Source organism: Protomyctophum parallelum (assembly GCF_964188405.1).
Source record: "Protomyctophum parallelum genome assembly, chromosome: 17".
Classification (NCBI taxonomy): Eukaryota; Metazoa; Chordata; class Actinopteri; order Myctophiformes; family Myctophidae; genus Protomyctophum; species Protomyctophum parallelum.
The window spans coordinates 19,368,921-19,386,988 of NC_139719.1; the positions used below are offsets into that span (position 1 = coordinate 19,368,921).

Consider the following 18,068-nt stretch of genomic DNA (forward strand, 5'->3'; position numbering starts at 1 on the left):
ATTCAATAAATCAGCCAGATGACGTCGTACGTTGTCATTTAGTAACCTAAACAAACGATTTACGTTTAAGTGCTCTAAACCATGGGTTCCCAAAGTGGGGTCCGGAGACCCCTGGGTGTACTTGAGGGAGTTCCAGGGGGTACCTAGCTCAATTAGAGAGATATGGAACCAAATGGCCCCTTTAGGGTCCATTTGGTTCTCTGAGTTTTGTTCTCAGAGTTACATTTACAGTGGTTTTACAATATAAATTGGGATACCAGAGATAGAAATGCCATTAAATCGGGGGTCCGTATAGCGTATAATGCGTGGGAAACTGGGAGTCCATGAAATTAATATGTTTCGGAATCACTGCTAGAGGCGTAAAAATCCTCCCTTATCGGGGTCACTGGCATATGATTTCAAATGGGGGGTCCGTGGCCTAATAAATGTTGATTTGGGGGTCCTTGACACAAAAACCAGACAGAACCACTGCTCTAAACAGACATTAAAAGTCCCTAGACTTGGCTGCCATTGGCTTCAAAAGCCATGCATTGGAGGGGCTTAAACTCCCCTCAAAAAAGAAAAAAAGATTAGTAGAATTCATACTTAAAGGTATATTCAAATGATTTCACTTAATTCAAATATCACTTATTTTTGTGTTTTGTTGTGATAATCCTCCCTAGTATAGAGTGTGCTGACCATATAAGGAGTTCCTGTCCCCAGTTCACCCCTGGGTCAAAAAAACCTTAGGTTTCGTTTTTGGCTAGGTGGCCCAGCCTTCATCCAATCAGGATAGAGAGGGGCCTTCCTCCAATCATGATCGATTGGGGGCGGGCCTTGGTGTGCATGCTGTTGGCCTGTGGCGTGTCCCCCCACTGTAGTGCGTGCATGTGCACATCTTATTACCCGGGGCGGACCGGGGTTTTATCCAAATCACCCAAATCACTGAAATGTTTCTTTAACATTAATAATAAACAATAAGATCTATAGAGAATACGACACCTTTTTGGATAGATTGTCAATTGAACGCCGAGTGTGGGTCCAGTCGGTTCCCATTGAATGAACACCGTGTTCTCTCCACAGAGTCCCTATGAGGTGCGAGGGGATGTGGTGAATGGCCCCAGCCACCAGGGTCCCATGAGGGCCCGCACCGCAGACCAAAGCAACGTGAGTCCCAGAAAAAACTAATCCGTTTCAGTCCTGAGTATTTCATAGGGGTCATTTAATGGCATCAGTGTAGATTTGCAAAAAAGCATTTTCAGTCTTGGGATTCTTTTTGGCTTTAAGCCCTGGGTAAGGCACTGGCGAAAATAGGGCCCATTATGTCCTTCCCCTCTGGGGTGGGAGAGCGCATGCTTAAAGTGAATGGCACATCGAGTGGCAAAGCAACATTGCAAAGTGAGTTTAACATTGTTTAACGTTGTTTAATGCAATCAGATAGGACTATTCTGTTTGGATGCATGGGTTGTCAAGGCCAGAAAGTAGTTTTTCTGCCACTCAGTAGGCATTCCTGTGTAACTTCCGGGTTTGATGATGATGTCACGCGCATACCCTGTATATAGGATACAACACAAAGAAATGTGTGTGGGGGGAGCATACCCCTGCACAGGGTTGGGGGAATACACGTTAGGCGCACACTGGCACATCCACTGTAGCAGAGCTACCAACCTGCACACATTTTGTGTACCAACCACGCAATTCTAGGTGTCTATATGCCTAGAATTGCGAGGTTGGTACACAAAATGTGTGCAGGTTGGTAGCTCTGCTGTAGCCATCCGTTGATTGCCAGCACAAAGTTCACCGCGCTCAACGGGCAGCCTGTGTTTATGCCCAGTTGTAGGGGGATTGGGTCCGTGAGCCTTTTGTCACATATCACTTGGATAAATGAGTCCTTATATACATCCTTGACTATGTCTATATACACCTGGGGCAGATGGATTTCCTCCAGGGATCTAAACATAATGTCGTGCGCCAGGGTTCCAAATGCGTCACGGAAATCTAAAAACACTGCGTAAAAGCGGGATGACTCGGTTAAGAGTGGGGGTCGAAGGCCATCACAGCATGGCACCTTAATCTATTTAGATATTTAGTCACACACACACACACACACACACACACACACACACACACACACACACACACACACACACACACGCACGCGCGCAACCTAGTGTGTCACCAGAACGTTGATGCCCCAGGGTGATGTGTGCAAGGCACGAGTACGAGAAGCGTGTCATCCGTGCATCGCTAACTCACACGTACATGTGTTTGTACAGTATGTACACTAACTTACAGTGTGTCTGTGAGAGATTCTGTTGGAGAAAGAAAGAAAGAGAGAGAGGATTTGGCTGACGTGTGTGTGTGTGTGTGTGTGTGTGTGTGTGTGTGTTATCACTCAGCGGGCTATATGCCCCGGCTGGCGGCCATTAAGGTGTCTAAATTAAAAATCTGTAACAGAGACACTCCATCGTCCGGCACGGGCCCACCGTAGAAACCAGAATGTTAGGAAGAGAAAAAAAAACTACTTTGGACCCTATATACGGGTCTGTTTGCAGACTCTGAGTTAAATGAACGTCTCAGGATTCTTTGCAGTGCACCTCTGGCTAACAGCGTGCTGTGTGGACAGACAAAGGGATGTGGTGAAGAATGCGTATAGCTCACGCAACACATCAATCTTCCACCTGACAGTGGATGGGGGAGGTATTTTCAGAAATGAAAACAGTGCTTGATGTACCTTTTTTGCTTGTTGTTGCAGACGATAAGTACATCTACTGCCTTTTCTAACCCCAAATTGAAGTCTAGAGAACATGTCCATAGCTTAGAGTATATATGAATAGAGATGGCATCCGAGTTCTCCTTCCATCCACTTGCATTAAGTTGCTCAAAAGCGCATGAGGCGATTTCACTCCTCTTTCCGGGTAGGAACAGAGTGCATTCTGGGATGTGTTTGGGGCAAATCCCAAACACATGAACGCGCTGTCGTGAACGTGCACAATGATAGTCAACGGACCAGCGCGTTCATGTGTTTGGGGCCAGGCTGCAATATCAAAATCGGCCACTATGTCCATTTCGCCTCAGGGTTTCCTCTGGGTGCCGTCTCTATTCATATATACTCCAGGTCCATAGTAGCGTAGCGCGTGTTTTTCTGCTGTCATTTCACGTGTCATTGAAGTTGCCTCACTCAACTGGGAGAAACGGTGCCGTGTGTGTTCTGTTCCATTAAAATGTGTGCACTTCACTGACCACTGGACATGTTCAGATATCACAAAAGTGCTTAAATGTTTAAATAAAAAAGTTAATTTCACTTTTCACCAGTGGTGGAAAAAGTACTCAATTGTTTTACTTAAGTAAAAGTACCAATACTGCAATTTAGAAACTACTTCGTTACAAGTAAAAGTATGGAATTGAAAATTTACTTGAGTAAAAGTACAAAAGTATCGGCATCAAAATGTACTTAAGGTACTAAAAGTAAAAGTACTCATTGTGCAGAATGTGTAAAAAATCTATTGGAAATATTAGATCTACAAGCTCACAATGCGTCACATTAAGTACAGTACTTAAGTAAAAGTACTTAGTTACTTTCCACCACTGCTTTTCACTTAATTACTGTTTCATTGTTTTTCTTCCACTAGTTGCTCATGAAGGGCTACAAGATCTGCTTCCAGGGCCCTTTCACAGACATGACCACAGGTATATATATATATTACATACAGTATTAATTATGATAAACTTACTTCCTTTTTAACTAGGGTCTATGTGTCTCACATTCAAACATCATGAATGCCCATTGTTGTTGGTGGTGATGTCCGTTTGGGGTTCTATATTGGGTCCATTTCTCCCAGTTTTTTTCAATGAATAGAGGCTCTCGCTAATCTTAAGGTGTGAGTTAGTTTCTTCATTAGACATCCACTGCACCCACTGCTCATTCATTATCAATCATCATAACCTTCATTTCAACTCGGATTTCAATGTAGCCCGAGATACAGAACACAACAAACAAGAAAAAATGTAACCGTTACAATCTTGAACGAAGTCGTCGGAAACCATTTCCCAGGAATTGACCCAAGGAAGGCAGTGATTTATAAGGACTTCTGGAGCTCCATCATTCCAAGCCAAATGGAGTACTGTACTGACAGAGAATGCTTAAGTTTCTTACTAGCTGCCAATAATTATAACAAACGTATATTTGTGTAGCTCAAGGTGCTGCACTGCAGTGGTTCCCAAAGTGGGGTCCGGGAACCCCCAGGGTTCCTTGAGGGAGTTCCAGGGGGTCCCCAGCTAAATGATAGTTTGGAACCAAATGGGCCCTTATGGGTCTGTAACTCTGAGAGTGTACAAATGGAACGTTTGGTTCACTCTCAGAGTTAAATTAAAACTGATTTTACAATCTAAATTGTGGGTCCCAGAGATAGAAATGCCATTACATGGGGGGTCCGTAGACTAATGCATGGTAAACTGGGGGTCCTTGAAACGAAAATGGTCCCTGCCCCTGGGTCCTTGGCTGTGTCCCTAGGTCCCTGGGTCCACACGAGTGAACCTTTCAAGCCTGTTTTATCAACTCACTGTTTTCTGCAAGACATTACTCTATAAGCCATGTCTCCAAAACTGGTGGGGCAAACTGAACCAATATCTCTATTTGAAGCTATGATTCCCTGCTTTCACATGAATACAAACAATAAAAAATAAAAAAAATCCAATGGCAGTCCCTCAGTGCTCTAAAATAAGATCTTGGAATCTTGAAAATGTTTGAAAAAATATTAAAAAAAACAATGTTTAACACAAATCTTCTTTTCTGGCGGACCAAATATATATATAAATTAGGCGGTCCTTTGAACTTGGTGCATGGCCAAACTCTTGTCCTTATTTGCCCCAGATGGTGCTGTAGGGCTTGCATTCAGGGCGGCTTCCGGCACTCACTCTTTACATGAACACACCTTTTTTTAGTTGAGTCACCTTTTTTGGTTCGGTCTCATGGGACCTCACGAATCACGTTAAGACCTTGATTCCATCTAACAAACGGCCCCATGGCAACGCCGGCCGTGGGCATGTTTCCTATTCCTGGATGCTTTCTCTCCCCCTCTCCCTCTCTCCCCCTCTCCCTCTCTCCCCCTCTCTCTCTCTCTCTCTCTCTCTCTCCCTCTCTCTCTCCCTCTCCCTCTCCCTCTCCCTCTCCCTCTCCCTCTCCCTCTCCCTCTCCCTCTCCCTCTCCCTCTCCCTCTCCCTCTCTCTCCCTCCCCCTCCCTCTCGCTCTCTCTCCCTCTCTCCCCGTTGTGAGGCTCGGCAGCTGTGTGGAAGTGGAGCTGACAGCAGCGCTGCTTCGCCGTAGGGAGCAACAGGCTCCTCATTGCAGCCGGCCGGCATGCAATGCATGCAATGCATGCACGCATGCATGCGTGCATGCATTGCCCGCCATGACCAGAGTTGCCAGATTTTGCTACGTTTCTATGTCAGTGTCACATCGTGACCCGTTGTGAGCTTGTAGGTTTGAACAATTTAAAAAAGTACTAAAGAGCTTGACTTTTCTTTTCTTTATTTTTTTTTAAAGCATCAAAGGTAGCAGATCTACGGGCTCTATCGACGTGCTAACTTTTGATGCCTTTGTGAGACACTGTAGTGTTCTCAAGCAAAGCCTTAATACTTAATTTACAAAATAAAATACAAACACGTTAGAATACAGTGATGCAGTAGGACGTTTAAAGGTAAAAGAAAATAATAAAGACAAGTTTATTGTCCATTAAATCTTACACGATATGGAGATTTGCACAAATGCATTAAAATACTATTCAAAATGCATTCCCATAACGCGGCAACAGTGATCACGGATTAGGTGCGTGGTTAGAGCTTATAAACATTTTCTTATTTAAAATGTCCACTGCACAAACGACGTCTTGTAAACCCTTCTTTTTCCGCTAATGGCACTCTAAAGCCTCCTTGCCTGATGGTTAACGAATCAAAGTCAGGGCGATAATGCCCCGACGGCGGCGGCGATAAGTAACTTTCTAAAAGCTCCCCCCGATGACGAGACCAAGGGGAACACCTCCGTTTTGCAATGCGCGACGCGAGGGCCACAGGCCGCACAAACCAACCCTAACCCTAACCCGAGGGCCACAGGCCGCACAAACCAAGCCCCGAGTGCAGCTCTCCCAACGTTGAAGCACTGGGCCCTAGAGGTAAGAGGTGGGACTGCAGGGCGGACCCATGGAGTTCTGACGAGGAAAAACCCAGTGCAGCTGGGTTTTAAACCCATTTTGGGCGGGAACGCCTTTTGGTGTTTTAAACATTTATGTTATAATTTAGCTATTGAAAAATAGCAGATCTACAAGCTCACAGCGCGCCACCGAGTGGCGCGCTATGAACTTGTAGGTCTGCTATTTTTTTTTTATCGTTAAAATGTGACTCATCTTTCTGAAAATTGTCATGATTTTTTTTTTTTTTTTTAGATTTCGACGTCAGGCCTGAATGGGTTAACATTGAGCGCCCGTTTGCTCTTCTGCATTTTGGGGACCAGATTTTGCTGCCCAAATGCCCGGAAAAAAAACGCGGAAGTAGAGACGGTTCTAACGCCCCTAACCCTAAAAGAACAAAAGTATTGGCATCAAAATGTACTTAAAGTAAGAATAACAAAAGTTAAAGTACTCATTGCGCAAGGTCCCATTTCAAAAATAGCAGATATACGAGCTCACAATGCATTAGCCTGGCTAATAAAGCCAGACTCAAATCACTGCAATTATTTTGCAGGCTGATTCGCGTCTGGCTTTAGCCAGGCTAACAATGCATCGCATTATGAGCTTGTACATCTGCCATTTTAAAATAGCGGAAAATTATATATAGTGCTGAAGTGGTTGGCGTGTTTTGTAATAATAATCAGAATCTACAAAGTAACTAAAGTTTTCAAATAATTGTAGTGGAGTAAAAGTACAGAATTTGCCTCTGAGATGTAGTGTAGTATTGGAAATACTCAAATAAAGTACAAATACCAACAAACAAACAAAAAGTGTATACATAAGTACACTTACAGTAAGTAAATATAGTTAAGCCACTTTCCACGGCTGACAAAGGGTGAAGGTTTCCACTGAACGCCCCCCCCTCATCACACACACACACACACGCACACACACACACACACACACACAGCTCTGTCTCCTCCGAGACAACGCTTTATACGTTTTGATTTACCGTTCCTCCTGTCCTCTTTTGTTTGGACTTCCGCCGTGCACCTCGATAGATCCACCATCGATCCAGCCAGAGGAGAGAAGTGAAACGAGGCCAATATAATATATATATATATATATATATATATATATATATATATATATATATACCATATATCTTTTAAATGTCAGACGGATAGAGTTGCAGGGTTTTATTTATACTTTTTTTTCTCTCTTCTGGTACAGTGACCAATGTGGAAAAGAAGGGCTCGCTGCCTCCGCATTTTGTTTCAAACTGTGTTGGAAAGTGCCTTAAAGAAAGAATGAATCAGAATTTGAAGGTTTTCAGAAACCTTAGGACAGCTCCCTATAGAAGGTGTTCCCAGATTTGGCCGTTTTTAACATATCTTTGCTTCTGGGGGGGTCCTGGAACAACATATTTTCAGATGGGTGTCGGCGGGCTAAATACACATCATTCTTTTGGGGTCCTCCTTGGCATGAAATAGTTTGAGAACCACTGATTAATTGTATAAAACATTTAGAAGACATTCAACAGAATCTGGTCTCGGGTCTCAATGTGTTAAATGTTGTAGTTCTTCCACCCTGCTGCTTTCAACACCTGTCATTTTGGGTGAAGAGGACAGTGACCGGTAATAGCGGAGCGTGGGCGCACTGTGCATAGGCGTTAACCCATGTAGACCTGAGCTCCATTCTACAAATGTCTTCTAAATCATTGTTTCTGTGTCAGTTGCGCTTATCTCAAGGACCCCCACACTATTATATGTAATTGGCCGCCGACCCCCATCTCAAAATATGTTGTTCCAGGGACCAGAAGCAAAGATTTGAGTTCAAAACGTTCGCTGTGAAATAATATATATTCAAAGATTTGCAACAAATTTTCACTGGTTTTTCAAAAATAGCAGGCCTACAAGCTTGTAGCGCGGCACATGAGCTTGTAGATCTGCTATTTTTCAATAGCTTCAGTATAAAAGAATGCTTAAAACAGTTTAAGAGCCATAAACGACGAGACGTTTTATTGCCAATTATGGACCGGATGCCACGGACGACAAGACGTGCTCCCTTGGGGAAAAAAATTTGAATTGAAAATTCCTCTAATCTGGTGATGACATGCACATTACATGCATAATAGAATTACAATTTCTTTCTTTTTTTGATAATGGGCGAATTGGCAACCAAAGCCTAAACTGGTGCTGAAAGAGTTTAAAACACCAAAAAGGGGTTCCCGTCGAGAATGGGTTAAAGGTCCTCTGGTTCACCGGCGAGTCACATGTTGTCTCCACAGTGGTTGCTATGGAGTCACATGTTGTCTCCACAGTGGTTGCTATGGAGTCACATGTTGTCTCCACAGTGGTTGCTATGGAGTCACATGTTGTCTCCACAGTGGTTGCTATGGAGTCACATGTTGTCTCCACAGTGGTTGCTATGGAGTCACATGTTGTCTCCACAGTGGTTGCTATGGAGTCACATGTTGTCTCCACAGTGGTTGCTATGGAGTCACATGTTGTCTCCACAGTGGTTGCTATTGAGTCACATGTTGTCTCCACAGTGGTTGCTATGGAGTCAGATGTTGTCTCCACAGTGGTTGCTATGGAGTCACATGTCTCCACAGTGGTTGCTATGGAGTCACATGTTGTCTCCACAGTGGTTGCTATTGAGTCACATGTTGTCTCCACAGTGGTTGCTATGGAGTCACATGTTGTCTCCACAGTGGTTGCTATGGAGTCACATGTCTCCACAGTGGTTGCTATGGAGTTGGCACGCTGGCTGCAGGTTTATTTTGAGAACTTGATGACGCATTGCTTCTTGTCGTCATCCAAAGTGAAGCCTTGAAATCTCTCCTGCTTTTTCTTTTCCGGTTCTCCACCCGACAACAAAGATATATATGATTCTGAAATCATACATATAATAGTACTTTTACTTTAGCTAATTTATACTTTTGGCTTGCTTTGACTTAAGTAAGATTTTAAATACAGAACATATCTATATATATATTGTCTCGTGTCTTGTGTAAACCTCATATGTCCAAAAGGTTACTTTTCAGGAAAAGAGTAGCAGACGACAAGCTCAGAACACGTCGTTCCATTTTTTTATGTTTTCTTTTGTGGCTTTCACCTTTATTTAATATTTTGTATGGAGGGACATACAGTAGGCTGACAGGAAATGGGGAGAGAGATGGGGGGATGACATACAGTAAAGGCCGTCGGGATCGGGAGTCGAACCCGCGGCACACTGCCAGACTGGATTACCAGCGAAGGTGCCTGCACCGCTGAGCCATGGCCCAGGCCTGATCTTCCATTGTTTTTTTTGTTTTTTTAAGATATTTTTTTTGCGGCTTACGCCTTTTATTGATTTTTGAAGGGACAGACAGTAGGCTGACAGGAAACGGGAGAGAGATGGGGGGATGACATACAGTAAAGGCCGTGTCGGGTCCGGGAGTCGAACCCGCGGCACACTGCGACTGGATTACCAGTCCGGTGCCCAGACCGTTACGCTACGGCCTGGGCCGATCTTCCATTGTTGATGCTATTGTGTGACGCTGTAGTGTGCTCAAGTATAGGCTATTAATTAATTCATGACAAAATAGCAGGGGTCACTAGATCACAAAGGCTGTACAGGTAGATCACAGGACATGTTCATAAAGAATATTTAATTTAAATATATAAAAAGCTATTTTTGGAATCTGCAGCTTGAGTTAAAGGCGACTTGATTGATTGACAAACTCACAATGCAATATTTTGTTTTCAACAAATGTCTGTAGCATTACAAATTAAATACAAGATCCACAGTCTTGAGTACTTCTTCCACCACTTCTTGTAGTTCGTTAAACTGAAGCCTTGAAATCTCTCCCTGCTCTTCCGTTTTTAGTTTTTCTTTACTCTACGTCACTGAGCGAAATGACAGCAAATTGTGCTGTGCGTCCGTCCTGCCTGCCTGGGTACTCAATTTCCTCCCCTGTTGATAAGCGTGCACTCTATTCAGCCAAACGTGGATGAGGGAATAGGTAGACGGTGAGTCGCAGATGCACATGATGCAGTGTTTTGTATTTTATTCGCCCCCTTTTCCTCTTCCCGGCGCCCTCAAAGTGCTCCTTAACCCATTTAGGCCTGACGTCGAAATTAAAAAAAATGTAAATCATGACAGTTTTCATGAAAAACCTGTGTTTCTATGTCAGTGGTGCTAAACCTTTTTCATGTCAAGGAGCCCCAGAATGATATTCCGCCGCCGACCCCCCATCTGAAAATAATGTTGTTCCAGGGACTCTGAAAGAATATATATTCAAAGATTTGCGCCACAATTTCACGATTTTTGAGTGGTGCAACCACACCAAGGAACCGCAATGTCTGTGTTCCCGTGTTCACCCATAAATGAGCATCATATAATGAGTACCAGTAGGGGCGCTGTTTGCCAGAAACAGAGAGAGAGAGTTGCTGCACTGTTGCCTGATAATGAGACAGAGAGAGGGAGAGAGGGAGAGAGAGAGGGGAGTTGCACCACTCGGTTCACACGAGTGTGATTCTTTCAAAAATAGCAGACCTACAAGCTCGTATGAGCTTGTAGATCTGCTATTTTTCAATAGCTAAATTATAACATAATGCTTAAACACACAAAGGGGTTCCCGCCCAGAATGGGTTAACTATATGCCTGGCTTGTCCACGGAATCAATGGACGCTGGCTAATGGGCGTCTGCTGCCCGCCACGGTGAATCATTTCAGAGCTGTCCTTGTTGTGCAAAACCTCACGGAGGAGGAGGAGGATGGAGTCTGCTAACCCTCCTATCTTTATCCCCCCCCCCAACCCCAACGAGATTGCCGTCATCAATTATTCATGTCGACGATGGCATTACGTACGTTTGATGTCCCCTCCCAGCGAGGGATTCTTGTGTACGAGATGAGAGAAAGCATAGGAAAGCTCTGTGACATTATTTTCATTTGATGGTATTGTGCCGAGTCTTGTTTGATGATTGATCATTGCGAACGCAGTGATTGCGAATGCAGTGAGCACTAACTATGAGACCTAGCAGAACATGTCTGTCTGTGTGTGTGTGTGTGTGTGTCACGCTGTAACACCACCCGCCCGCCACCAGAGGGCGCAGCTGTATCACACACAAAACACACACACACACACACCCACACACAAACTTAACTTTAAAAAAAACTTTAAAAGAAAAAACACACGCACGCACACATACACACACTAAAAAAATAACTTAAAAAAACATAACTTAAATAAACGTAACTTTAAAAGAACGCCAAAAAAAAAACCTTAAAGTACGTAATTTATTTGAATTGTTATTGCAATTTACGTGCTGCGTTCGCTTCCCGTGTCCGCGCGTCTTACTTGTGGTATCGTGCTGAATCTTGTTTGATGATTGATCATCATAGTGGAAATGGCGTTCTTCTTCTCTGCATTCTTCTTGATCCTCTGCGTTCCGGATCTGACGACGAGGAGGAGGAGGAGACGCGAATGGACGCGGGGCGAGAACATTTGGCAAAGGTATAGCTGGTCTACAAGCTCGACAAGCCCCGCACAGGGTTAGAGACTTGGTGGATTCATTGACAAAAAAGAAATAAAGACCAGCTCAGTGGCCTTGTGGTTAGAGTGTCCGCCCTGCGACTGGGAGGTCGGTGTTGGGTGAGTGACGACAATCACTTCCCCACCCAGATTTGTCCTGCCCGTCCGGTGAATCTAACCGGCAACGAGGGCGCTCCTCTAACCCTTAGGCCACCGCTGCCAATGGGATGTTGCACCTAGTCCAAGATGGCCGCGGTCTGAATAGCGTCAATGGTGTCACAAATAAAGTAGCAAAAATTGCTGATCTGTCGTGATCCGTTTCAGAAAAATCTTAACTAAATATGAAAGTGGTTAGATGAGTTTGTGGGGTTTCATAAAAATATGTAACCAATCGGTAGTATTAACAAGAGCTTGTGGCTAAATGATAATCACATTGGAACCGTTGTTTATATTTGATATTTGATTATATTTCCCTGAAAATGTATACAGTTCTGGACAGAGAGGACACGTTGAATGTGTTGGAGACTTGCATTGACGTGTTCTTTGATCAATGGATCACATCCTGAGATGGGGCCCGTCATGCTCCATGCTGTCTATTCAGGGGAAACGGGAGAAGAGAGATATACATCTGTCAGGTGAAAGCTATTCGAAAGGCTTTCAACAGCTGTCACATAAAAGGCTTAATGCGTGCGTGCCTGCACTTGGGTTACTATAGTTGTCAGGGCCAAATGTCAATTTGACATTTTGTCCTCGCAACAAGAGAGAGGGTTTTATGGTAAAAAATAAAATAAAAAGATTCAGGCTTGACATTATGCCTGTACTGATCTACAAGCTCACAACATGTCACAGACACCAGCTCACAACATGTGGCAGACACCAGCTCACAACATGTGGCAGACACCAGCTCACAACATGTGGCAGACACCAGCTCACAACATGTGGCAGACACCAGCTCACAACATGTGGCAGACACCAGCTCACAACATGTCGCAGACACCAGCTCACAACATGTGGCAGACACCAGCTCACAACATGTGGCAGACACCAGCTCACAACATGTGGCAGACACCAGCTCACAACATGTGGCAGACACCAGCTCACAACATGTGGCAGACACCAGCTCACAACATGTGGCAGACACCAGCTCGCAACATGTCGCAGACACCAGCTCGCAACATGTCGCAGACACCAGCTCGCAACATGTCGCAGACACCAGCTCACATGTCGCAGACACCAGCTCACATGTCGCAGACACCAGCTCACATCATGTCGCAGACACCAGCACGCAACTAAGTATAACATTTTCAAAACGCGTGAAAGCATCCGCGTCGTTTCAGATGTTTGCGTTGGCTATGGAAAATGGCAGATATAAAAGCTCACGGCGTGAACTTTACATCTGCAATTTTTTTACATTTTTAACACATCTTGGGCATGAAAAGATTAGAAGGCATTTTTATAATCGGCCTCGGGTCTAAATGAGTTAAAAATGCATTTATGAAATGTTCTCACAAGTATAATACCAACGTGTGTGTGTGTGCTTGCGTGCGTGCGTGTGCCTGTGCGTGTGTGTGCGCATTTCAGATCAGTTGGAGTGGATGGTAGAGCACTGTGGAGCGTGGGTGGTGAAAGACCCTCTCCACTTGGACAGTGAAAAGGTACAGCGTCACTCACTGCTTCTCAATGTGTTGCTTTGTCCGCTCTGTTATTAACACATTCAGGCCGGCCGTCAAAAAATAAATAAAGTTTTCTAAATCATGAAAATTTTCTGAAAGATTTGAGGCACATTTTAACGATTTTTCCAAAATAGCAGACCTATTTTTCAAAAGCTAAATTATAACATAATGTGTGTAACCACGAAAAGGGATTCCTGCTCAAAATGGGTTAACACATTATTTTGGGGGAGCTTTTAAAACGGCGTGTAGATCTCCTCTTTCCCTTTCTGGGTCCAAGGGGGCTTTTCAGGGGCTCACCGGCTAAATGATCGTTAGTCACCACAAATTGGGGTTGGCTTTTTGTGCTAATTCACTTATTTCCATTCAAAATAAGTAGCTTGGGATACTATTTACATTATGAAGAGAGGATATATACCATGAGAATTGATTTTTGAGCAACCCCATAGCCCCATTCAATTCAATGCAGTTCAATGACATTTATTGAGGCCTTTATGGTATAGGGGAAATAGCCAATAATGCGCTTTTGCACAAAATGTAACAACTACAGATAAAGAGGTAAGAAAGCGTTCTAGTCTGACCTGTAACTGAGAAAGTGAGAAGCCATTCTTCTTGCATTAACCCATTTTGGGACGGGAACCCCTCTTGGTGTTTATAGCATTATGTCATGCTTTAGCTATTGAAAAATAGCAGATCTACAAGCTCATACGAGCTTGTAGGTCTGCTATTTTTGAAAAGTCGTAAAAATGTGGTGCAAATCTTTGAATATATATTTCCGAGCGAACATTTTTAACTAAAATATTGGCTTCTGGGGGATCCCTGGAACTACATATTTTGAGATGGGGGTCCGTGTGGCCCAATAGAGATAGTTCTGGGGGTCATTGACATGACAAAGGTCGACCTCAGTCCAATATGGGTTAATGAAACATAACTAGAACGGTCTCTGCCAGGCAAGATAGTAGAAGTCAATCTTAGCCAATCAGGATGAAATATGAGAAATTGAAAAATTTGTATATATATATCGAGATTTTTAATGTCACGATATTAAAATCTAATCGCAAAGTTCAGAATTTTTGAATGTCAGAAAGACTGACTGACGTTATCTGCCTGCAGTGAAGTGTATAGTTGAACTTTTCATGGTCTATGTTTAGAATTGTTTTAAAAGGATAATGAGTAACGTAATGAGTAAAGTAACTTGGGGGAAAAATCGCAATAAAATCACAATATCGAATTGAATCGCAATATAATTAAGAATCGTAGTATATGTCGTAACGATATTGTATCAAATCGGGAGGTAAGTGAATTATATAACCACCTCCTGGTGGCGCTATAACAGTCCAATGTGAAATATTTTGGGCAGAGTTTCTGTTCTGACCTCCAGTGTTGTTTTTGGCAGCACATTTAGATTTTAGTTTTAGTCATTAGTCTCTTGGAATAGTTTTCACTTGGTTTTAGTCACCCGTAATGTTTTAGTGTTGGCCTAGTTTTAGTCGACTAAATATCATAAGATCAATTCAACTGTAGATTTAGTCGACTAAAATGTATTTTGGTGGGCCTTGATGCCGTCGTAATGGCTGATTTTATGCTTGCTGAAAATAGCCGATCTACAAGTTCACAACACGTAAAATGACTTATACTGGATCTCTTGTCCACTAGTGCCTTCCTAACATTTTAGTCTAGTTTTTATTTGTGGACGAAAGTGTCAATATATTTAGTCTTAGTTATCATAGCTTAGTTTCCATTTAGTCGACTAAAACTAGACTAAACCCACGAGCGTCGTCCGTCGTGAACGTGTACAATGATAGTCAACGGACAGCGCGTTCATGTGTTTGGGGCCAGGCTGCAATACCTTCATTCGGCCACTATGTCCATTTCGCCTCAGGGTTTCCTCTGGGTGCCTTCTCTATTCATATATACTCTAAGGGTGTAACGTGTGATCTCTGTCTTGTCTCTTCACAGACGCTCCATCAGCTGGTCGTCGTGCAGTCTGCCTCAGAGCAGTGGGCCGGATGCAGCCGTGAGTAGTGAAACATTCCTCTGTCTCACTCTCTATAGTCGATGCGCAGCCAGACTAGCCTCTGTCTCACTCTCTCTATAGTCGATGTGCAGCCAGACTAGCCTCTGTCTCACTCTCTATAGTCGATGTGCAGCCAGACTAGCCTCTGTCTCACTCTCTATAATCGATGCTCAGCCAGACTAGCCTCTGTCTCACTCTATATAGTCGATGCACAGCCAGACTAGCCTCTGTCTCACTCTCTATAGTCGATGCACAGCCAGCCTAGCCTCTGTCTCACTCTCTATAATCGATGCGCAGCCAGACTAGCCTGTCTCACTCTCCCTATAGTCGAGGCGCAGCCAGACTAGCCTCTGTCTCACTCTCTCTATAGTCAATGCACAGCCAGCCTAGCCTCTGTCTCACTCTCTATAGTCGATGCACAGCCAGCCTAGCCTCTGTCTCACTCTCTATAATCGATGCGCAGCCAGACTAGCCTGTCTCACTCTCTCTATAGTCGATGCGCAGCCAGACTAGCCTCTGTCTCACTCTCTCTATAGTCGATGCGCAGCCAGACTAGCCTCTGTCTCACTCTCTCTATAGTCGATGCGCAGCCAGACTAGCCTCTGTCTCACTCTCTATAGTCGATGCGCAGCAAGACTAGCCTCTTTCTCACTCTCTATAGTCGATGCGCAGCCAGACTAGCCTCTGTCTCACTCTCTATAGTCGATGCGCAGCAAGACTAGCCTCTTTCTCACTCTCTATAGTTGATGCGCAGCCAGACTAGCCTGTCTCACTCTCTCTATAGTCGATGCGCAGCCAGACTAGCCTCTGTCTCACTCTCTATAGTCGATGCGCAGCCAGACTAGCCTCTGTCTCACTCTCTATAGTTGATGCGCAGCCAGACTAGCCTCTGTCTCACTCTCTCTATAGTCGATGCGCAGCCAGACTAGCCTCTGTCTCACTCTCTATAGTTGATGCGCAGCCAGACTAGCCTCTGTCTCACTCTCTATAGTCGATGCGCAGCCAGACTAGCCTCTGTCTCACTCTCTCTATAGTCGATGCGCAGCCAGACTAGCCTCTGTCTCACTCTCTCTATAGTCGATGCGCAGCCAGACTAGCCTCTGTCTCACTCTCTATAGTCGATGCGCAGCCAGACTAGCCTCTGTCTCACTCTCTATAGTCGATTCGCAGCCAGACTAGCCTCTGTCTCACTCTCTATAGTCGATGCACAGCCAGCCTAGCCTCTGTCTCACTCTCTATAATCGATGCGCAGCCAGACTAGCCTGTCTCACTCTCTCTATAGTCGATGCGCAGCCAGACTAGCCTCTGTCTCACTCTCTCTATAGTCGATGCGCAGCCAGACTAGCCTCTGTCTCACTCTCTCTATAGTCGATGCGCAGCCAGACTAGCCTCTGTCTCACTCTCTATAGTCGATGCGCAGCCAGACTAGCCTCTGTCTCACTCTCTATAGTTGATGCGCAGCCAGACTAGCCTCTGTCTCACTCTCTCTATAGTCGATGCGCAGACAGACTAGCCTCTGTCTCACTCTCTCTATAGTCGATGCGCAGCCAGACTAGCCTCTGTCTCACTCTCTATAGTTGATGCGCAGCCAGACTAGCCTCTGTCTCACTCTCTCTATAGTCGATGCGCAGCCAGACTAGCCTCTGTCTCACTCTCTATAGTCGATGCACAGCCAGACTAGCCTCTGTCTCACTCTCTATAGTCGATGTGCAGCAAGACTAGCCTCTGTCTCACTCTCTATAGTTGATGCGCAGCCAGACTAGCCTCTGTCTCACTCTCTCTATAGTCGATGCGCAGCCAGACTAGCCTCTGTCTCACTCTATATAGTTGATGCGCAGCCAGACTAGCCTCTGTCTCACTCTCTCTATAGTCGATGCGCAGCCAGCCTAGCCTCTGTCTCACTCTCTATAGTCGTCGCACAGCCAGACTAGCCTCTGTCTCACTCTCTATAGTCGATGTGCAGCAAGACTAGCCTCTGTCTCACTCTCTATAGTCGATGTGCAGCAAGACTAGCCTCTGCCTCACTCTCTCTATAGTCGATGTGCAGCCAGACTAGCCTCTGTCTCACTCTATATAGTCGATGCGCAGCCAGACTAGCCTCTGTCTCACTCTCTATAGTCGATGCTCAGCCAGACTAGCCTCTGTCTCACTCTCTCTATAGTCGATGCGCAGCCAGACTAGCCTCTGTCTCACTCTCTATAGTCGATGTGCAACCAGACTAGCCTCTGTCTCACTCTCTCTATAGTCGATGCGCAGCCAGACTAGCCTCTGTCTTACTCTCTCTATAGTCGATGCTCAGCCAGACTAGCCTCTGTCTCACTCTCTCTATAGTCGATGCGCAGCCAGACTAGCCTCTGTCTCACTCTCTCTAGTATCAAGTATGGACAAATAACGATGTGCTTGTCTTTGCATCGCTGCGCTCAACGCATTTACGCCTGAGGCCTGATTATATACCAACAAGAATGTCGAGTCATAACAAGCCATGGTGCATTTAGTTTTAGTCACATTTTAGCCACCTAGAATGCTTTAGTTTCAGTCGACTAAATATCATAAGACTGAAATGTATTTTGGCGGGCCTTGATGCCGTCGTAATGACTGGTTTTACACTTTACACAAGTGCTCAAAGTGCTTTACAACGGTTCATTCATTCATACATTGGGAGGTGAAGCGGTGAACAGTCGACGCCAGCGTTCTCACTTCTCACATTCACACACCAAT

At 44.6% G+C, this 18,068-nt stretch overlaps 2 protein-coding genes across 4 annotated transcripts in view; one reads left to right on the forward strand and one right to left on the reverse strand.

Moving 5' to 3' along the window:
- Window positions 1–18,068, reverse strand: part of cpn1 (carboxypeptidase N, polypeptide 1) — a 409,472-nt gene that overhangs the window by 266,927 nt on the left and 124,477 nt on the right. The gene's annotated exons all lie outside the window — the stretch shown is intronic.
- LOC310874641 (uncharacterized protein) overlaps window positions 1–18,068 on the forward strand; it is a 55,949-nt gene that overhangs the window by 33,842 nt on the left and 4,039 nt on the right. The window contains exons 22-25 of the mRNA XM_083787502.1: window positions 1,063–1,146; window positions 3,612–3,669; window positions 13,245–13,318; window positions 15,293–15,350. Of these exons, the coding sequence (XP_083643628.1) occupies window positions 1,063–1,146; window positions 3,612–3,669; window positions 13,245–13,318; window positions 15,293–15,350 (274 nt within the window). The remainder of the gene's footprint in view (window positions 1–1,062; window positions 1,147–3,611; window positions 3,670–13,244; window positions 13,319–15,292; window positions 15,351–18,068) is intronic.